The sequence below is a fragment of the Emys orbicularis genome, chromosome 3 (assembly GCF_028017835.1).
Source record: "Emys orbicularis isolate rEmyOrb1 chromosome 3, rEmyOrb1.hap1, whole genome shotgun sequence".
NCBI lineage: Eukaryota > Metazoa > Chordata > Testudines > Emydidae > Emys > Emys orbicularis.
Window position 1 is genome coordinate 154,622,745 of NC_088685.1, and position 23,624 is coordinate 154,646,368.

The window sequence follows — 23,624 nt, forward strand, 5'->3', positions numbered from 1 at the left end:
TACCAAATTACCATAACCAACAGAGCCTCAAAAATGCAGGTAAGAGCTACTTTCTCTTCTAAATTCATGCATGTCTGAAATTTTTCTAATTCCTCTGCTCATCCATAAAATTAAGCAACCATGTTAATGGAATTAGAGTTTCTGCCCTGAAAAAGAACAGTTTATTGCTAACAAATACATGCTGAGACACAGTAAGGCACACTCTTAGATCCCATTAAACGAAAATGTGGGCATGTCATAAATATAAAGGGAAGGGTAACCACCTTTCTGTGTACAGTACTATAAAATCCCTCCTGGCCAGAGGCACAAAATCCTTTTACCTGTAAAGGGTTAAGAAGCTCAGGTAACCTAGCTGGCACCTGACTAAAAGGACAAATAAGGGGACAAGATACTTTCAAATCTGGAAAGGGGGGGAAAGCTTTGTTTTGTCTGTTCTTTGTCTGTCTGTTCTGTGTGCTTGCCGGAGACATATCAAGAAGGCAAGCAATCCAACTCAATTAGAATTAATAAGTAATAATAAGGGAATGCGTTAGCTTACATTTATTTTGGCTTGTGATTTTCCTTGTCTAGAGGGAGGTTTTGCCTAGAGTGAGGTTTATCCCTGGATTTGTAACTTTAACATTTTGCCTAGAGGGGAGATCCTCTATGTTCTTGAGTCTTTTGTTATTCTGTAAAGTACTTACCATCCCGATTTTACAGAGGTAATTCTTTTACCTTTTCTTTAATTAAAATTCTTCTTTTAAGAACCTGATTGATTTTTCATTGTTTTAAGATCCAAGGGTTTCGGTCTGTGTTCACCTGTACCAATTTGTGCGGATATCATTCTAAAGCCTCCCCAGGAAAAGGGGTGTAGGGGTTTGGGGGATTATTCTCAAGCCTGCCCAGGAAAAGGGGTGTGGGACTCAGGGGAATATTTGGGGAAGGTAGGGCTTCAAGTGGCCCTCCCTAAATGTTTGTTTAAATCACTTGGTGGTGGCAGCGTTACTTAATCCAAGGAATAGGGGAGTTCTTAACCTAAGCTGGTAGAAATAAGTTTAGGGGGTCTTCATGCGGGTCCCCATGTCTGCACCCTAAAGTTCAGAGTGGGGAGGGAACCCTGACAGGGCAGGATCCTGAAAGTTCATAGAGCACCCACTGAAGTCAGGGTGAATTGTATGTGCAAAGGGCTTAAAGGATTGGGCAATTTAAAACATCTATTTAAATTAGTTAGAAACAAAGTGTCCCTAGAATTACAGGTATTTGTTTCTCAAGCTGAAGCAGAGCAGAGATTACTGAGTAATAAAGACCAGAATATTAGTTTTAATTATTGCTACATTTATCGGTCTCTGTGAATAAGCATTCAATCCCACAAGTGGGAACCTTACTGGTAATTTCAGCAGATAGCCCAATGAATAAATGGACATGGGAACTATCCCCTCACACCTACAAGTGGCCTCTGTGTGTCATGATTGGGAAACGTGGAGAAGCCTATATTGCAACTGCCAGTGCTATAGCTAGTCTATGGATAAACAAAGGCATTCAGTATCTAGCACTAAGTCTGGCAGTATACCAGGGCTGCCCAGAGGGTGAGGGGGGGGGGGACAAGTGGGGCAATTTGCCCCGGGCCCCGCAGGGGCCCCGCAAGCCCTGGCCGAGAATCCCTTTCCTGGCTAGAGGCGCCTTTTTACTTACGCAGCGGCGGTCCGGGTCTTCGGCGGCATTTCGGCAGAGGGGGGCTCTTCAGTTGCTCTGGGTCTTTGGCAGCATTTCGGCGGCAGGTCCTTCAGTGCTGCCGAAGACGCGGAGCGACTGAAGGACCCGCCGCCGCCGCGGAGCGCCGCCCGGTGAGTATGTCCGCTCCCCTGCTTTGCCCCAGGCCCCCTGAATCCTCTGGGTGGCCCTGCAGTATACTGAGCACTACATTAACCACATTTAATAAGAGAAACATTCCAAAACTATTTTCTCCTAATTTTACGCACTAGGGTCAGATCCTCAATGTGAGGTCATTTAACACTACTACAACATGGCAGTAACTTGAACTGTAAATAAAAGAATAGGCATTTCAGCTATACCCTGATTGCCTCAGTTGGCAGAGACTTAGGCTACGGGAATCAATCCAAAAACATTTGTCAGCTAGAAGCTTGCAACAAGATCATCAAGTTAACATTGCAGGGAGTTACTAAGAATATTTTAGGAGAAAAGAGAACAGTAAGGCAGGGGAGAAGAGAGAGCATGAATTTGTCCCAAGCGACTGTTCTGTCTAATTTAGTTTCCTATTTACAAATTAGGTGAGTAGTAAATATGAATGTGAACTGGTATTTTCTCCCTCCTCCATTACCTGTCACCCACTTGAGATTTCCAGCATTTTAAAAAACCGCAACTGCCCAATTCACTTTTTGTGGCTTGAAGACCACACATTGACTGGAGCCAAAGTGGATTTTAGTGCCAGATGGACTGATTCAACTTTGCTGTAGCAGAACCTAGATTAGAAGTGGTTAACCAACTAAGCCTTTTTGCCACTTCTAAAGAACAGTACTTCTTCAGTGTGTTTTAATATAGACCTTTATGCCAAAGAGGAAGAATTTCCTGAACCAAAAATAAAATGGAATTTTTTGCCAAAGGGAAAAGGAATGGAAAAGGCCCTCAAAACGCACAATTAAGCACAAGAACTAAAACAAGCTTTCAGATTTATATTCTGACTATTAAAGACAAACAACATCATGAATATTAATTTCTGTGCACACAGCACAGACACCTTTTAACAGGAGAGAATTAAAGGACCAAGCTTCTTAGGTAAACATATAGCCAGATGACAAAAAGGATAGAAATCAGAACATACTGGGAGTTCTGCCAGTGGAGTAAATTATTAAACAAAGGTAAACATAAATTGATGATGCGATGCAGATGCAGTCTGAGGTTTCTCTTCCTGCTGAACATATCTTAAGTCCACTGAGCTAAATTTTCAGAAGGATTTATCAATGAAGGGACCATGGAAATAATTTAAACATTCTAATACTAGTTATATAATGCCACGATTTAAGGCTTTACAGGAGACAACAAAGCTATTCCTCCCCCCCAAAGCGCTCACAGTTTAAATGAGAAAGATAACACAAATAATGACAACAGAGCACAGGACAACAGGAGGGAGGAGAAGAGACAAGAGTAAATAAGAAGAGAGAGTGGGATACTGACCTTAGACCAACAAACTTTTGTACAGTAAATTTCTTTTTAAAAAAAAGCTATACATGTATGTGTTTAAATTGTCAGGTAAGAGCAGGAAGGTAACTCTTGTCAAGGGGATTCCCAAAAAGATGGCTCAGAAGCAGTGGATAAGTTATGGCACAAAGGCTTCAACTTTATTTAATAAACAATAAAAATGTAAATAAATGAATGAAGGGAATGAATATGGTTTTTGCAACAAAGAGTGGCGGTAGCTGCTCAATTCAACCATGAGCCACCACTTATCTGGCCACCCAGTCAAAGATATTCTCTTGCCCACCGTAGGCCTGGATATGTCTCTGCTAGAGCATCTCTCAGCCCCAGCTACACACTAAAGCCTACAATTCTAGGAGATATATAACCTCCCTATGGCCTAGCCCCAACAGCCAAATAATTTTATCCTCCTCCAAAGACGGCCTGTCCACAAAGCTATGATGCAACATGGAACTTGTGAACATGATTCTGGCTTGACCCAAGCAGAAATGAAAATGCAATGTTTAGTTAACATAACATACAAGTGACAGTTACACACCCATATGTTATCTCAATGCAAAACACCACTTACTCCCCTAGCACGGAGGCAGATGGGTGGGAGGGGAAACCTTGCTGCAGCAGGAGAGCCGGAATTGCTTTTTGGTCCTCCAAAGCTCATTCTTGACAGGGGGCTGGTACTAGCTGCCCTCTGGTCATAAAGAAGGCTCCTTAGGGCTAGAAGAGTGACCAAAGGCAGACAGCGAGGAAGGATGGTCCAGAGGCTAGGGAGCTAGCCTGAGAATTAGCTATAGACTTTGTGTGACCTTGACCAAGTCACTTAATCACTGTGCTGCAGTTCCCCAGGGCTAAAATGGGAATATTAGCACTGTCCTAGTTCACAGGGTTGTGAAGGATCACTACATGAAAAGATTCGGAGGCCCTCAGATATTATGGTAATGGAGGCCCTATGAATATGACAGACAGATAGATAAAATGGCCCAGCCCAACACAAAGCTGGGCCATGGTGTGTCAGGAGGGAAAGGATCCCCTAGCATCCAAGCAGGAAAACCCCCAGCAAATCCAGCCTAGCTGGCCACTGCCACATAAGGTAGGTGACTGAGCTGAATTAGCACAGAAAGCAAAAGGAAAGCCACCCCTGTCCCTTTTTTCAGGGAAAAGTTGATCTCAGTCAGTTAATTATAGTTAACAAAACATCAGAATATAAAAAGAGAACAAAGTTTCTCAGCTCAGGGTTTCTAATTCAGCCTTGGGCTCAGAGACTAGCCTTCTCCTAGGCAGTCTCTGTCCTCTTGTTCCTGGAGCAGCTAACTTTTACAGCCCCTCTGTGGAGCACCTGGGTGAGCCTAATTATTATTAACTTCTTGTTTGCTCAGGTCAGGGTAGTGTCTGCAAGCTGCCCCAGACAATAGAAAGTGTCAGAATAAGGATTAGTGGTGAAAAGCTAGACAAAGGAAGAGAGTTTTGAGAATATATTTGAAGGCGGAGTGAGGTTGCTTGGCGTGCAACACATTTTAAATAAAAAGTACATTTTGCGACTGAGCTGTTCTGTTTTACAATGTCTGATCCACTGCTGTGTCCCCTCCAACAGCTCCTTTAGTCTTTGTGCAATCTCTCTCCTGGTCAATTCATCAGTACTCCAGGGAAAAGGTTGTGCTTTTAAACATATGACATAAAACAGATCAAATCAGGCAAAAGATACTGCTAGCACTATCAGAACATTATTTTTTTTTCCAGGAATAACATTGTTGCTGACTTCTTCTGCACAGGAGTCATCCAGAATGAGATTTTTCTTCTATACTTGACTTGTATTTATCAAGACACCATCGAGGAGTACAGGACTTTAATGTTTCCTATCTTTGTAAGAGACTGATTTGGCAGTAACTCCTGCTTTTTTCCATATTTTCTTTCTTTATTATTTTTTTAAAATGAGCCAATCACAAATTTCTGGGCACTTTTCCATCAATGATTAAAAAAAATGTACCAAATCAATTGATTTGCATTAACTAAAATTAAAGAGCATCAACCCCCAAAGACTAATTCAATAATAAAATAATTACAATAATAAGTTCCTACTCTGATCCACATTCAGGCAAAAGCCTGAGGTCAGAGATAGGCTCTCTACTGTCCCCTGAAAGCCAAGGAATTGAGGAATGCTCATATTAACAGGGGAAGTCAATTCCAGAGTGAAGAGTCCTCCACTGAAAATGCCTTGTCCACAGCCTGCCGGGGGTTCAAATTTAGGATGCTCAAGTATATCAGCTGCTCTCAATTCCCATAGCAAAGCAAGGATAAGGAAAGACACTCTCAGGTAACTGAGACTCAACTTCTATCAGGGCTTGTCTACACAGCAAATGGAATCAAAATACCTAGATTAGTTGTACTTCCCACCCTTAGTTATTTCGATGCAAGTTGGTTTCTCAACACTCTTATTTCAGAATCAAAGTGCCCTATTCCAAGATGACTTGTCAATAAAAAAAGTGACCAAGTTATATCAAAACAGGACACTTAGAACACTCATATTCTGAAATAAGTGTCCTATTTTTATATAATTTGGTCATCTTTCTTACTGATAAGTTTTGTTGGAATGGGGCAATCTTATTCTGACATAAGAGTGCCCACCCAGATTTGCACTGAAATAACTAAAAGCGTGAGTTACAATCGATGTAGTTATTTATTATGTAAGCTTCTTTTCTCTGGTCTTCACAAACACAATCTTGCCTTGCTGATATTCACTGAGAATGCTGCAGCTAAGATAATATTCCTAGCCTGTCACTTTGACCATGTCGGCACTCTCTGCATCCCTCCACTGGCTCCCCTTTCTCTATCCTATCAAACGTAAGCTACTGGTCTTCACTTTCAAGGCCTTTCATGGCCTATCCTCCCCCTACCTATCATCTCTCATTCAGTACTGAAAGGTCAACTCCTGCCTGTGACTGACCCATGATGCCAGTCTCTATTGCCCACTTGTTAAATTTTCAAACACACACCTATGTGCTTTCTCCCAGGCTGCCCCTCACACCTGGGAGAAGCTCCCTGTAAATATCAGCAAATCTTATTCAATATCCTCCTTCAAAACCCTCCTTAGGACTCTCCTTTGCCATGAGGCCTATAAAAAACTTGAAAATGGCTAGGGTACTGGTGTGCTGAGACCACTACCTGTCATGCTGACAAATACTGTCTCATTTTTTTCCTTGTACTTCCCCGTCTCTTTGTCTGTATCTCTCTGTTGTCTCTTGTATTATAGTCATAGTGTAAGCTCTTTGGGGCTCTTCCTACACCTCCAGAATAAAAAGGGACCTGGTCCATCAGTGGAGCTTCTAGGCCTTATGAGAATACAAATAATATTATTATTTCAGTTCCAGTCTCTGTGTACACAAGTTCTTAAGTTTTAAAGGTCAATATCAACACACACTGAATTGCATCAGGAAATGAGTAGGGAGCTAGTGCAATCTTTAAAACATAGGTAATAGATTCCCTATAATGAATACAACAAGCAAGTAGGCTGCCACATTCTTCATTAGCTGTAGCTTCTAAGTGGTCTTCCGGGGTATCCATGCAGACACATTATAGTGAAGCCACCTGTAAATCCAGAAGTGTCCCTTATGTATTTTTTTTCCCATTTGTTGCTGAGTACAGGGATTGTCAACTATTAAAGCTCAACCAGTTACCACTAACCTAGTAGCTGCGGCAAGCTCCAAAAGGAGATTTTCAAATCATGGCACTCTTCCCCTCAGGACTGTTGGGTTCTGTCCTAACTGCAGCAGGCCTGGCTCACACTGTTGGAAGCTAGAGTGTGCTGAAGTCAGTTGCCAGAACCCTGCTGCCTCAGGAAGAATAGTTTTCCCCAATAGAAGCTCCCTGGAGGAGGAAGAAAAAATAGTAGCACACAAAGGCCTTTTTCTTTATGAAAAACAGCAGTAAACAAGAAAGAGTTTCTCTCGCTTAATGATCATCCAAGAATAATGAACAGAGAACTCAAGTGAGTAAGAATCCCCCCACCCTCCCCAATCATCACTTTCTAAACACTCTGCAGTGATTAAGTTTAAGGCCAATTTATAAAATTCATTTAAAGTTGGTCCAGTTACAAGATAGCATACATCTTGCTATCATAGGGATGTGGCATTAAGTGTTTAAGACGGCAAAAAACAACAGCAGCAACAACAACAAAAAGTAGGTTATACTTTCCTGAGACAACAGCTTGTCTTTAAGGTGAACTGAAAAACAAAAAAATATACAAAATATTCCTCCTGCCTGGTGTATAAAGAGGCTCTGGGTTGGTTTTTATATCTGGGTTTGTTTTTTCAGTTTAGTATCAAGAATATCTGGTCCTCGCTTTTCACTTTGGCCTTTTTTTATACATTTCTCACTGTTGCTAAACTGTATTTCCACTGGTATTAGTAGCATTGTGTAGATGACTGATTTATCATTGTGTCATGCACTGAGCAGTATTAGGGATGTGTACACTGCAAATGAATGTGTGATTGTAGCACAGGTAGATATACCTGCACTAGTGTTAATCTAACAATAGTGGTGTTAAAATTGTAGTGTAGGCCAGGCAAGTTGCAGTTCTAACATGAGTTAGCTGGTGGAGGTAAGCCCTAGGATAGACCCCTACCAGCTAATATGTGTTAAAATACAAATTGCTCTGTCTACAGTAGGGTTTTAGCAGGTGCTACCCAACACGATTCCCAGTGTACACATAGCCAGAGGGTGGAGAGGACGCTGAATCGTAGCCTTGGGAGAGCTGCAGCTCTCATGTGAGAGGATCACTGAGGTCTTCCAAAAATATTCCAAAAGGCCTTGTCCTCACACCAAAAATCAATCATAAATAAAAATAGAAAGAAGATTGGATCTGATATTCTGAATGTACAAATAAAGCTGAAAGTTTATTTTGGATTTTTTTGCGTGAAGAAAAAACAACAAAACATGTTATAAGACTGTCTTTATATATCATAAAGGAACATCAGAAGGGCACAGTCTTTTTTTCCTCTTCTTTTCAGTTTGATTTCAAAGGACTTGAATTGTTTCTCATGATAACTAGAGTGACAACACTAAAGTGAAAGTTTTGACTGAAACACAAAGTCCTTTCTAATGACTTCACCTTTTCCCCCTTGTCTTGTTTTTCTTTTGCCTTTCCCCCCATCTTATGCCATTCCTAATATCCCATATTTTTTACAAGTATTAAGTAACTCTTTGGTCTTTTATTACCCTCTTCTTTATAATGCTCTTATGTTGTAAATGCAGACATTTCTAAGCACTCAGCAGTTACAGACAGTTTTACAATATCAACTTTACCTCTGTTCTACTACCGTCCATGCTCTCATGAGCTCTTCCTTAATTAAGCCTGCCTATCAACACCTTAGTCATATCACACACAAAACCACAAAAGCTGCCTATCCATATTACCTCAGATGGGAGGCAGATTCTATGATAGTCCAACTGAAAGACGATCAGCTGATATCTGCTATACTGCAGTGTTATCCTCTTTAACAACTGATTTTTACCTCTTTAAACAATATTCAATATGCATTTCCAGTTCTGAACCAGTCAGGCATGTTTTTATGAACCAGGATGCAAATAACACAGCTGAAATACATCAGAGAAAGCACCATCAGCCAGTTCTTACATGATTTTTTAAAGTTTAGAGCTTTCAATAATATGTAGCATGCAGGGTCTCAAAACACAGGAGCAAGAATTCAAGACTTCTAGGGATTTTGGAAGCCCTCGTTTTGCCCTTGCCTTGTGTGCGATGATTCATTTGTGGGAGCTCTTGCCTTTTAACCACAGACCACTGGTACCGTATATCACATATAAAAGTGGAGTTCAGTTAAAGAACAATGAATTCACAATTTAGTGTCAGCTGTGGATTCTATGACATGTGAACCTGAAATCCAAGGCTATGAAAAACAGGCTCTAAACAAAAGAAGCTACTGAAACATTTTTGAGGTCATTAGATGGGTTATTTTCACAAAATCTGCTAAGAGGAGTAGGCAGAAATTCAGTTTGTTCACTATAAACTTTGCAGTAGGGTCTCTGGCCTGCTATTGTTAACTCATACCATGCATTTCTAGTCCATTATGGCAGAGAATTCTTTTTGAAAAATGTTTTAACTGTTATAATGATCCTAGTGCATAAAGGAACCAAGAATTCAAGTCTGACCATGTAATTTAGTTTGTGATTGAACTAAACACTAAACACATTCACTAAAAACTAGGGATCTATGTATCCGTTGGTACACGAGAGATTGAAACGTAACTGCCATCATAGCTAATAGGAGCTATCCATGTAAGTTCTCTATGCATCAATAGGAGAATAAAACCCCCAGGGTCTCTAACCAGCTAATTAATTGATGTTCTTATGAAAGACTAGTGAGAAAATGGAAAATACTTCCAGGCATTCCTGCTAACATTACGACAAAGGAGATAAAGTGTATAGGATACATCTCAGCTTATGCTGGAAAGAGGTGCAAAATGCCACTATCTATACCAAAAGATCCCTTTATGACTAAGCTGCAGAACAAAAGGCATTCATGCAATGCAGTCTATTCTTAATATTAAACAATACAATGGAGATTAATAAGCTGTGAGCCTGATTCAACCCCATTTTAGTCCATGTGAGTGTTTCCATTGACTTTAATGGGAGCTGGATCAGGCCCTATGTATAGGAGTTTATATTGTTATTCATAACCTTTAGTGGGCTCTGGTTTCAGATGAATTGTCTCAGCATGTTTTTTTGCAAAAGATATTTTTTACCTTGTAGTCTAAAAGCATTTAGGGGTCATCTACACTTGACTATTTTGGGAGGGAGTCTTCCAACTTTGCACTAGCGCGAAGCACTAGTGTAAATGGCAGCAGTTCTGTGTCATCCAGATTTGTTCTGAGAAGAGTTAGACCACACGGTGGTAAAAATGCCAATGTGCTGTATACACTGGCATTCTCACCTTGCTACCACCACTGGAGCTGCAACAGAAGTGAAGCAGCCTAAGTAGGGACTTTTGCACTGGGAGAGAGAGGGTAAACTGGGGCCCAGCTGGGGCCACCCCTGCTGCTAGAACCTTCTGACCCAGAACTGTGCAGGGGAAACTGCCCCATTCTGGGGGCACTAGGATCCAGACAGTGCCTTCCCTTCCCCCACCAATGTGGTTTTGGGGGAGAACTGCAGATAGCAGCCAGCCAGAAACTCCAGCCGAGAGGAACAGAACCAGCCAAGGCAGAGACCTTTGGACATTCCAGTCAAAAGCATACCGTTCTGACTGTCTCTGCCTTGTGCTGATTCGTTGTTTGCACCAACCCTCCCCTTTCTCCTCCAACCCCCTCAGAGTCTCTTCATCACAGCTTCACAGCATACTTGCCCCTCTTACCCTCTCCTCCCCTGACCTGTTCCCTTCACCCTCCTGCTCTTCCATTCCCTTTCCATTTAGCTGATCCTCTCCTAAATTAACCCATCCAATACCAAGCAAATAAATAAATCCTGGAACATGACGTTTTTCACCATCACATTGTTCACTCTGCTTGTGTGTTCTATCCGTTCCACTACCATGTGTCTGTCTTGTCAATGTAGAAAATATTGTCTCACTGTTTCCTTGTACATTCCTATCCGTCTGGATGCATTTGTTGTCTCTTCTCTTATACTCAGTTTGAAAGCTCTTCGGGGTAGAGGCTGTCTTTTTGTTCTGTGTTTGCACAGTGCCTAGCTAAATCGGGGTCCTGGTCTATGATTGGGGTGCCTAGATACTACGGTCATACTACTACTAATAAACAATAATAATAATAATAAATTTCCTAAAAAAGGCTAATGTAAAAATAGCTTCCTGGTTCAAATATCGCTTGGCTTACTGAGGCAAGTAGATGATTCCTTTTTAGGTAAGCAGGATTTGGCCCTTACTGTAATAGAAAACTATAGATGCTAATTACTGCATATACTGACACATGCTTTTTTTAGCCACCTTATATAATTGTATTAGGTCCTGAGTACTCAAATGCTTCAATAAAATATATATATATATATATATATATAATCAATAAAAGCTGTAGACCCCATTCTAGTATCAGTTTTAATCTTTTCATATAAATACTTGGCTCTGACATGGACAAAACAAACAAACCCAGCATTGGTAAACTATATATCATAAATTGTTGCTGAGGTCCAATTTCTTGTAAAGTGAAAATGAGTGATACGTGAGCTTGTAAATTATCATGTTTCATTCAATTACTGCATTACGCTAGCACAGCCATTGCTAGATTTAAAAAGAGTAATGTGGGTGAAATCCTGGCCTCATTGAAGTCAATGCCAAAACAGTGGCTTTAATGGGATTAGGATTTCACCCTTCTATGTTTATCAGGTAGATGGATACACAGCACAAAGTCTTGCTACAATACAATGTTAACACATTAGAAAGAAATATTCAAGCTCTGTTAAAGGTCTTGTGACTTTATATTCTTTAAAAGGTAGACTAGTCAGGTTTTCTAGAGAGCACAGAAAATCCTCAATTTGCATCCAGAAGCTCCAACATTTTTAAGCTAGCAATGCTACAAACATTGGGTCTGATCCTTTGAAGTGTGGAGCCCCTTCAACTTTCAATGAAGCCAAATGGAGTTGAAGAGGCTCAGTCCTTTCAGGTTCAGGCCAATTGCTATTATCTTAATTTTTAAGTAAAGCAACAAATGCCTCTAAATTTTCCAAATTGAAATAATATTTGATTATTTTCATATTCAATGCTTGTGCTGCTGTTCCCAAAGTAAGTTCATTCCAAATGAAGGAAACTGTGACTGATAAGTCCAGTCACAACAGACAAGGGTATTAGCTGGATATTTTTAGTATGCTAATCGTTTTGAGCAGAATGGCAAACTCCTATTGGCCTTAATCAGCAGTGCCAAAGCTAACAATGTGACTCTTAAGCAACTATAATTAGGCTTTAGAATTAACATCCAATTAAGATGAATGGGGGAAGTCTGGCACTTTACTAGACTAGAAACTTAAACCAAAGTTTTGAAACTTGGGTGTCTAAAATTAGGCACCAAAATGCTTATTTAGGAACCTAAATATGTAGAGCCCTGCAAATCTGCGGGTATCTGCTTTATATCTATGGACCATTTCTGCAGACAGCAGCGTGGATGCGGATACAAATTTTGTATCCGCGCAGGACTCTGATGGTAAGAGCCGAGTGGGCAGCTGTGAGGAGCCACGACACAGACCCTTCACCTACCCTGGGCAGGGGACCTGAGGGGCAGGGACACTGGGTCGGGGGCTGCTTGGGCCCCACACCCAGGGCAAGTGGAGGGTCCGCCGCAGCTCTCCACAGCTACCTGCCTGGCTCTTACCGTGGCCGGGCTGCAGCTCCGAGCCACTCCCCCCCACTGGAGCTGGGTTGGGGAGAGCCACGCTAGCAGTTGTGGGGAGCCTGAGTCCCTCCACCTGCCCTGGGAGGAAGGGCTGGTGGGCAGGGACACTGGGCGGGGGTACTGGGAAACAGGGACACTGAGTGGGGAGACTGGGACATTTGGTGGGGAGGCTGGGGGGAAGGGACACTGAGTGGGGGGCTGGGACATTTGGCAGCGGGGGAGGGACACTGGGCGGGGGGAGGAGCTGACACTGCGGCTCTCCCCGACCTGGTTCTGGCCAGGGAGCGGGGTGGCTCAGAGCCGCAGCCTGGCCACGATAAAAGCCAGGTGGTCAGCTGTGCAGAGCGCGGTGGACCCGAGCAGCCCCCAAACAGCTCCACAGGTCTCCCTCCTCTCGCCAGGCCAGCAGCGAACCCTCCACCTGACCGCGGTGCAGGGGAGGATGGGGGGGGGGGGCTGAGAGCAGCCCCCGGCTGCGTCCCCGCTCCCCGCCTCACCGAGGACAAGTGGGGGGTCCGCAACTCCGTGCCGGTTCCCCACAGCTGCCTGCGATTCTCCCCGACCGTGGTCCAGCCTCAGCCCAGCCCCCAATGTAGAGCCCAGCAAATCCACGGATAATTTTTGGGGATAGCGGATCAGATGCAGATACACATTTGTGTATCTGCGCAGGGCTCTATAAATATGTGCTCTCACTTTCAGAGAGGCTGAGCACCTGTAGTTCCTATGATTTCAGTGGGAGTTATGGGTGCTCAGCACTTCTGCAAATAAGAGATACATTTTCAAAAGTCCTTAAATGACTTAGGAGCCTAAATCAATAAAACTACAATGAAAGTCAGTGAAACTTAGGCCCAGATTTTAAAAGGTATTTGGCATTGCTTTGCTCAGCGTTGCAACACCTAACTGATTTAGGAGCTTTAACATCATTTTCAAAAGTGATTTAAGCACTTAAGTGTCTAAATTCCATCAACTGTCAACAGGATGTTGCACTTATGTACCTAAATCCCTTTTGAAAATGTGATTTAGGCTCCTAAATCAGTTAGGCTTTGCAACTCTGTTTCAGCAATGCCTAAATAGGCATTTAAGAGCCAGATTTTTAAAGGTAAGTCACTTCTGAAAATGAAACTTGGTGCTTTTGAAAATTTTACTCCAGGTCACATCTTTGGAGCTTTCTTTAAAGTATACAAGTTTGAATATTTCAGTCTTAGGGTGTGTCTACACTACCCGCCGGACTGGCGGGCAGCGATCGATCCAGCGGGGGTCGATTTATCGTGTCTAGTCTAGATGCGATAAATCAATCCCCGAGCACTCTCCCGTCGACTCCTGTACTCCACCACCGCGAGAGGCGCAGGCAGAGTCGACGGGGGAGCGGTAGCAGTTGACTCACCACAGTGAAGACACCGCGGTGAGTAGGTCTAAGTATGTCGACTTCAGCTACATGAACTTAGATCAATTCCCCCCCACCTTCTAGTGTAGACCAGGCCTTAGATTCTACAGAAAGAAGTAAAGCCTACGGGACTTCTACAGGGAGATTGTAAATCCTTGCAATTTTCTGGTTTCTCTTGATCCTAGTCATGCTGCAAAAAACTGATTAGATTCACGTTTGTGAATAAGATTTAAATAATGCTGCCAATACAGTAAAGTCTCCTTAAAATAAAAATAGTCATAATATCTTGCAACTAGCAAACCAAAAATACAATTTTAGAAAAATTAATCAAAGGGCCATAGAGTGGGTCCAAACCTGGAATATTGGAATGTCCAATATCAGTTCAAGAAGGAGATGGACAGTTTTGACAAGAAAAAGGAGAATACTGGTATAGCCCCTATATCTTGTTTGTGGCACTAAGTTGATGATCATAAATGTTGTAGGTTGACTGGTGTAGACCGAGCTGGGTCGATGGAAGAATTCCATTGACTTAACTGCTGTGTCTCAGGGAGGTGGATTTACTACAGCGATAGAAGAACCCCTTCCATTGCTGTAGTAGGTGTTTACACTAAAGCAGCATAACTGCAGTGATGCAGCATTTCAAGTGTAGACATACTCCCTGATTCTACAGAGCTAACAGGAGTAAAAATCATAGTCACTGAAGCAACAGATTTGACCCATACACCCAGTGAGTGGAACTGATGAGTAAAAATGGCATTTTCTTACACAATTGCTGTTCAGAGTAGAACCATCATTTAAAAGAAATAATAGATGCCTAAATCCCACAACTGGACAATCAAACAGGCACTTTGATGTGTAAATTCTAATTTACACATCTGAATTTCTCCATTCTTGTTAGGTGTCCATATCTGAAAAACGAACTACTCTTTTATTAAAACCAATCATATCTTTAATCTACAGAAATTAAGCAGAACTCAGTTTTTTGCCCTGCTGATCATACGAGAAATAAGTTACATGATTAAAAACAGTTCTTTAGTCCATTTTGTACCAAGCTCACATATTGTTTGAAGCAGCTTTGAAAACAGTCATTTCAGAAATGTCAGCATTTCAGTGAAAACACAGTAGTAACACTTTCTTCACTAACGTGCGTTCCAACACTCTTTAAACAGTCAGTTCACCATAAAATAAAAGCTTTCACTTTTCGGACGTGTTTTTACCTCTGAAAAGACACACACCTCAATGATTAAAATTTTCTGTTACCACGGAAGAAAGAGATCTTGGAGTCATTATGGATAGTTCTCTGAAAACATCCACTCAATGTGCAGCATCAGTGAAAAAAGTGAACAGAATTTAGGAGCCATTAGGAAAAGGATAGATAATAAAACAGAAAATATAATAATGCAATCCCTAATAAGCCCATACCTTGAATACTGTGTATAGCTCTGGCCGCCCTCTCTCAAAAAAGATATATTAGAGTTGGAAAAGGTACAGGGAAACAAAAATGTTGGAAGGGCAACAAAAATGATTAGAGGTATGGAACAGCTTCCATATGAGGAAAAATTAAAAAGACGGGGACTGTTCAGCTTGGAAAAGAGAAGAGTAAGGGGGATATGATGGAGCTCTAAAAAATCAGAAATGGTGTGGAGAAAGTGAATAAGGAAGTGTTATTTATCCCTTCACATAACACAAGAACCTGGGGTCACCCAATGAAATTAATAGGCAGCAGGTTTAAAACAAACAAAAGGAAGTACTACTTAACACAATGCATAGTCAGCCTGTGGATCTCATTGCCAGGGGATGTTGTGAAGACCAAAAGTATAACTGGGTTCAAAAAAGAATTAGATAGGTTCATGGAGGATAGGTCCATCAATGGCTATTAGCCAAGATGGTCAGGGATGCAACCTCATGCTCTGGGTATCCTAAGCCTCTAGCTGCCAGAAACTAGGAGTGGATGACAGGGATGGATCACTCGATAACTGCCCTGTTCTGTTTATTTCCTCTGAAACAGCTGGCATTGGCCAGACAGGCTACTGGGGTAGATGGACCATTGGTCTGACCCAGAATGGCCATATTTCTATTCTTATGTACTGGCCATTTTAAATGTAGGTGCTCAGATACCACGGTGAAGGGCTGCAGCATGAAACTCTAATATAAATTAATCTGTCCATCAAACTGATGCAGCTTACAGGGATAATTTTGTGGAAGTACAGAGCTCCTGCACACCTAGAGCTATGTCACCAGCCTGTAGTGTATTCAGTTACAATCAGGAGATAATATGGTAAAGATTTTTTTGCACGTTGTTATTCTGACCTTTCATAGCTGTCTTGATATGAGACAAGGTAATTATACCCTTTGTCACCTCCACCTCGCAGTTGATATGGACTCAATATCAGCCAATATGAGCTCTTGATCTCCATTCCCCTTTTTGTAAATGAAAATACTATCTGCATTGTTTATATAGCAGCTTAAGCCTTGTGTGACTGTTAAAGCTCTATGTTTTATCACACAGTGCAATATTTTAGTACTGTGCTAGCATAAAGATGTCAAAATGTTGAATTGGGAAAATAAAAGCCAGAAGGGACTGATGACAAGTCCAGCACATGAAAAAGATGAACAATAATTGATTAAGTTAAAAATAAAAAGGTCTTGCAATAGTGTGTGTACCTGAAAGAAGTTAAAGTTATTAATAGACTGAAGTGCTAAGCCAGCATTTCCAGTCCCAGGTTTAGAGAGTTCCAACTGGCATGGATTCTGGAAGCGTGGGTGCTATGGAACACAAATGTTTTGATTTGAAATCCTGATTTTCTGGGCATAAAACTTGGGTTGCTAGTGAGCTCATTCGGAGAAAGAAAATATACCAACATCATTCAAACAAAAAGGCCTCTCCCTTTTATTTCTGGCATGCTACTTACAAAAAAAAAAGGAGAATGATTCCATTTAAATGCGACTTTTTTAAAATTTTAAATTATAATACAGAAACCTGTGAGTATACAATTACCTTCTAGTGGGTGTACTCATGCTGCTATTTTATACATGTTTTTTCAAGTGTGCAAAGGGTTCCAAAATTTTTTTCTAAACAAGGAACTAATTCTTTAGCTCCAAGAAACATTTAAGGATCAGCCCATTATAGTTAAAGAAGAGGACTGTGAGATTCAAAGGAAGCAACTCCTATTTTGACAGCATTTTATGAACTCCATTCTGAACCATGCAGTCTAGCAGAAGATAATATTATATATTTAAATAAACTAAATGAGAGCAGCAGAACTCTTACATGTTTAACCAAGTATAAAAATAATACAACCCTAAATATAAAGAAATAAGGTAAATGCTACCTACAGAAGACAGAATTTAAGGTTAGAATTCCAGAGGCAGTTGTAGCTTTATTCTCAAGACTTGTGCTGTGTAATAATGTACTATATACTAGAAGAGTCAAGCACATTTGTTTTTCATTTTGTTTTGAATGTTGTGAAAAACAATGCGACAATGCAGCGTTATATGGTCTCCCTGAGAGATATTTTTTCCTTTCCACTAATTAAAAAAACAACTGGAAGATCCTCCCTCTATTTGAATAAAAAAAGTAAATGAAAGAACCAGCTACAGAAACGTTTTCATGTACTGGGCCAAACACTACTCATTATACTCAGGTGAATAGTTCATTGACCTCAGTTGGGACTACTGCAGTAAGACAAATGGGATGTAGCCCATTATGCAAGATGCACTTGGCAGAAAGTAATGAATCAAGTAATTTGAAATATAATACTTTTATAGCTAATTATATGTTCAAAACACTCGAACATTAACTAATTAATTCCTACAGCAAACCTAGGAGACAACAGTCAGAAGTATCACTATGCCCATTTTACTGATTAGTCTTGAGAAGAGGGGAGAAGTAAAGAGGTAGAGAAGTAGTATCACCACTTTCCATGTGCACCCCATTAATGAGAAAGAGAGAGAATACAATTTTTCTGATTATTTGGATGCTTATTTAATTTTGTTAGTGCTAAGATATATGGTCATGGACACATTATAAATTCGATTAGATTAGAAAACTATTCCTGGCCCTGAGCTCCATTGCTTATCCACAGGCCCTTGCTACATTTTTGTATCCCTCCTCTACTGAAAAGAGCCGCCTAACTGAAATAAACAATTATACAAAGATAGCAAATGAAGTACTTGCTTAGTGCTTGAAAGATTTTAGCTCAGGTGTTTTGTACTTGAATGTTTCTTTTGGGTATCTGTATCAGCATCAAGCAAACAATAAACTGATTACACCACATAGTACAGAATGCCTTGAAAAGTCTAATTTTATTTTGGTCTTCCCAAAATTTAGGCGAAGGAACACAATGAAACTGCTAAAATATGAAGGTACTGTACAGATTTGTCCTGGACATATTTAGTATTCACTTCTCTAGTTAATTACCTGCTCCTGATTTATAATATATTACATAAACCTTAAGGAAAGACCACAGAAAGACTTCTATTAAAGTTTAAGAATTTTGAAGCAAAAGAACTACAAATACCCTGAATATTTCAAAATATATAGTTTAGGTACAGATCATTTAAGGTCAACAGAAGATGTGTTAACACAGTAGAAATTTGCAAATAGTATCTGAACTCCACAGTTGATGTTAGTTATAATTTCCTTTGATAGGATAAGTAGCAACATCTAACAAGAAATGCTAATCTGGCAGAGATTCCTAATGTTTTAGGCCAAACAGGCTGCCGCTATTCTAAAAGAATTATCCACTGTGCCTCTGAGAGCCATTATTGTAAGGTGACTCCTATTTATGGGCAACTCAGCATGCTGTATCAGCCTATATACAGCATCTCTTCTCCTCTACTGTATGTCATAACCATCTGCCCCATTCCTAACCTATTAAATAATTCTATTTAGATTAAAATGTATGAGAACTTGATGCAAATTTATAACATAGAGGTTTCACAGTCACACACTCAATAGCAGATCATCATGCTGCCACCTCCATACAGGACTGTCCACTTATATTTGTTCCCTTGTTTACGGTTGTTCCTGCAAACTTTCGCTCATGTGAGCAGTCCTTTCTCATGTGGACAATTTCAATAAATGGGATTAATCCTGTGAGTAGAGGTTTGCAGTATTGGGCAGATAGACACTAAATGAGGGCTGTACTTTCAAATGCCACTTCTTGGTGTTCATGTATCTGCAGATATAGTTACACTCATGACTGGCCATGCAAATATATATTCTGCAAACACAATTCAGTTGCATCTTTTTCACAATATATCAGAGGGGTAGCCATGTTAGTCTGGATCTGTAAAAATCAACAAAGAGTCCTGTGGCACCTTAAAGACTAACAGATGTATTGGAGCATAAGCTTTCGTGGGTGAATGCCCACTTTGTCAGACGCATGTAATGGAAATTTCCAGAGGCAGGTATAAATATGCAGGCAAGAATCAGTCTGGAGATAACGAGGTTAGTTCAATCAGGGAGGGTGAGGCCCTCTTCTAGCAGTTGAGGTGTGAACACCAAGGGAGGAGAAACTGCTTTTGTAGTTGGCTAGCCATTCACAGTCTTTGTTTAATTCTGATCTGATGGTGTCAAATTTGCAAATGAACTGAAGCTCAGCAGTTTCTCTTTGGAGTTTGGTCCTTAAGTTTTTTTGCTGCAGGATGGCTACCTTTACATCTGCTATTGTGTGGCAGGGAGGTTGAAGTGTTCTCCTACAGGTTTTTGTATATTGCCATTCCTAATATCTGACTTGTGTCCATTTATCCTTTTACGTAGGGACTGTCCAGTTTGGCCGATGTACATAGCAGAAAGGCATTGCTGGCACATGATGGCGTATATAACATTGGTGGACGTGCAGGTGAATGAACCGGTGATGTTGTAGCTGATCTGGTTAGGTCCTGTGATGGTGTCGCTGGTGTCTACAGCTGTCTAACCAGATCAGCTACAACACTTCAAATTTGACACCATCAGATCAGGATTAAACAAAGACTGTGAATGGCTAGCCAACTACAAAAGCAGTTTCTCCTCCCTTGGTGTTCACACCTCAACTGCTAGAAGAGGGCCTCACCCTCCCTGATTAAACTAACCTCGTTATCTCCAGACTGATTCTTGCCTGCATATTTATATCTGCCTCTGGAAATTTCCATTACATGCGTCTGACGAAGTGGACATTCACCCACGAAAGCTTATGCTCCAATACTTCTGTTAGTCTTTAAGGTGCCACAGGACTCTTTGTTGCTTTTCACAATATATGTTTTTAAAGAATTTTATTTCCTACAGTAGAATATATTAAATAGTCTTCAACTATCTACACAGTTATTATTTTATCAGAACAAACAGAAGAAATGTGTAGAAGTTCAAACAAATACAGAAAGTCATTTTCACTAAAACACAAGCTTTATAAACTTTCATTTGGCTGTTTATTTCACCTCCAACTGTTTTTCTACAGAGTCTATGTGCAAAAACACACAAACTAAACAAATAACTAGATCCTCACATTAGAAACTTTCCCCACTTTAATCATCCAAACTTGGGTTTATTACATTATAAACTGAATGGAATGTTGAGATTCAAGCAATTTGACTTGCTTGTGTACAGGGCATCAATTCTCTAGCAATGCCTTCTACATACCCTTTGAAACTACATTAACCATTAAAAACCCCCATATATGTCTATTTTTGTTTGCCATTTTCAGTCTGCAATAGCAGTAATGACCTTGGAACAAGGCAATTCTTTGGGGTTAATGTCTGGCTGGGGTTAATGGCCAGAGGCATTCCTTGTTGATTATTAACCTCCAGGAAATGTCTTGTATCTCAATCATTGGTACTTAAGTTTGGCTCTCTATCTTAATTACAGAGCTCTTCATTCCAGCAAAGAATAATTTTTGAAAAAGCAAATATCCACATTGCACAACTCTGAACTAATTGTAACTAAAAGACCAAGTTAAGAGAACGTAGAATTTTATGGTCTATATTCCAAAAATGGTTGTCTTAACACAAGTAAGGTCCTGCTAAGCAGTTTTGCTTTATGCCACTCAGTGTTCCTTAAAGGCAGACAATCATCTCCCTAGTTGCTCTGAAAGGATTAGAATGAGAAATTCCATGCCACTCCTTTCAGAGGCAGCCATGTTACCTTTTCTGAGAAGTCAGAATGGAGTGCTTTTGTATACCTTATAGGGTTATTAAGATAAAAAGCAATGACATAATAGAATAACACTTAATTTCTTTCAATTCATGCCCTTCAAAACTTGTGCATTTGTATTCACACATTGCTTAAAGTAGGTTTTCCAGATGCACACAACTACCATGTTGTACCACCATACTTGACTGTCAATCTTGGGGAAGAGAATAGCAAAGGCAGGAAATCTCAATAAGTGGGATTAGTGATCATGACCTCAAAAACAATTAAAAGAACCAGCATCACAGAACATGACAAAAACCCTGTAGCAGACAAGCCCAGAGTAAAAAATTGATGTAATGCATGTAACATTTCACATGTCTACTTGATAACAAAATGTTGCCAAACAAAGAACATTTTGATGTTTTCTCACACAAGTCATATCCTACCAAATGTCAAAAACCATAAACTAATGAGGAATCTAAAAATAAACCCTAAAGACAAAAGTGAGAAAATTAAAGTCTTTAAAGTCAACATGTAGACAAGATGACTCCTCATTCAACTTCTTCAAGACTCACTTCTGTGATGCCAACAAGAAATTAGCCAACAAATAAATTCCTTTCTTCTATTAACAAACAAAAAATTCTTTACTCCACTATGCTGGCCAGTAGCACTTTTTGAATAACCACAGTATCCAACACATGTTAACTCTGTCTTTCAACCTACTATCTTATTACTCCCTCATTATGTCATGTCTGATATTAGCTTCTAAGGTATTTGGGGCACAGATCGTGTTGGGAGAGGGATACCTCCCAATTTTTTGGCAGAATGATAAATTAACAATCTAGTAAAAACTGCAAAGACATTTTAAGTAGGCAGAATATAATTACCCATGTTGGGAATGGTTCAGATCTACTTTGCAAGATTTAACATTTACAGATTTCTGTCTGGTTCCTCATCCTCAATACACATACCGATTGGGTTTTTTTTAATCCAGAAACTACAACACACTAACCCATCTACAAAATGCACATTAACGTTTCTGGTGAGGGTTCAAGCCACTACAATTTGCCATTTCTCCTGAATGGAGACTATTAGTACTGCTAGTCCTCCTTTGGATGAGTTTAGTACTAATTATATATTAATAGTAATAAATATTTAGCATTTAACATTAAATCACTTACCTGTTAAATAATTAATTAGTCCTCTTGACACTTTGTTAAACAGGTATTAATTTCTTTTTACAGATGAGGCATAAAGAAATTAAGTGAGTTGCCCAAAGCCACATAGATAGTCATTATCAAAGCTGGGAATAGAGCAATGGATCTCAACATTTCCAGACTACTGTACCCCTTTCAGGAGTCTGAATTGTCTTGCGTACCCCCCAGGTTTCACCTCACTTAAAAACTACTTGCTTACAAAATCAGACATATGAATACAAAAGTATTACAGCACACTAATACTGAAAAATTGCTTAATTGCTCATTTTTACCATATAATTATGAATCAATTGGAATATAAGCATTATACTTACATTTCAGTGTACAGTATATAGAGCAGTATGAACAAGTCATAGTCTATGAAATTTTAGTTTGTACTGACTTTTCTAGTGCTTTTTATCTAGCTTGTTGTAAAAGTAGGCAAATATGTAGGTGAGTTGATGTATCTCCTGGAAGACCTCTGCATACCCCCCAGGGTACGCGTACCCCTGGTTGACAACCACTGGAATAGAGTATAGCAGCTCCAGACTATATTTCTAGACCAGGCATAGCACTACCTTACATTATGTTCTACTGTTTTATTACAGCAAAGGTATATGCTCCCAAAACACTTATATGTATTGAACATGCTCTTTGAATATTATGCTTGATAAAATTATAGATGTTTGGCTTTTAAGGCACGGATGTACCATGTATTAGTAGTGCAAGTTTTCTTTGATACGGGACTGCAGCAAGATACTTCTCAACACAAAGGACGGTTCTTGAATTCTTTTCAGATCTTACATCCAGTATTGAGAGTGTTTGGGGTTTTTTTACTTTGCATTATTATACAACACTTCTCAGCTGGGATCTGATGGATATTCCCATCCTTCACAGTCTCTTTTCTCTACTTCCTCAAAGCTGAGGCTATGAAAACACTGCCAGCTGCCTAGTACAGCTTTTCATGGAAAGTTGCCACTCTAACCTGGCGTCTAACTGCACTTTATTATTGTCTCCGGGGAATTTAATGCTTTGAGGTCACTTGGACTTCATTATGCCAACAGAGAAGGTAACAAAAACTTTCACTGTGAATGTAGAAAAAGAAACTATTAAGCATTACTGAAGTAGCTCTTCTTGTGTGAGTTCTTCTGTTCTTTGCTCCCCAGTCACCATGGCCAGCTCATCCTTCAGTTCCTGGATCACCTTCTTCAGCTGGATAATCATCTACAAATGGCAAGACAATAAAACAAGCATCACCTTCTGATTAATGGCTAGACCATGATCTTTGCATTAGAAACCTGAGATCAATAGAACATTACACTGTGTGTGTTTCTTTCACTCTCATTTTACAATTTCCCTTTTTTCAAATAGGCCAAAATGACTAAATATATTCCACTTTTTTT

At 40.2% G+C, this 23,624-nt stretch overlaps 1 protein-coding gene across 1 annotated transcript in view; it reads right to left on the minus strand.

Annotated features, from left to right (window-relative positions):
• The window catches only part of KIF6 (kinesin family member 6), a 284,172-nt gene that overhangs the window by 162,792 nt on the left and 97,756 nt on the right, over positions 1 to 23,624 (minus strand). The window contains exon 10 of the mRNA XM_065401377.1: positions 23,342 to 23,445. Within this exon, the coding sequence (XP_065257449.1) occupies positions 23,342 to 23,445 (104 nt within the window). The remainder of the gene's footprint in view (positions 1 to 23,341; positions 23,446 to 23,624) is intronic.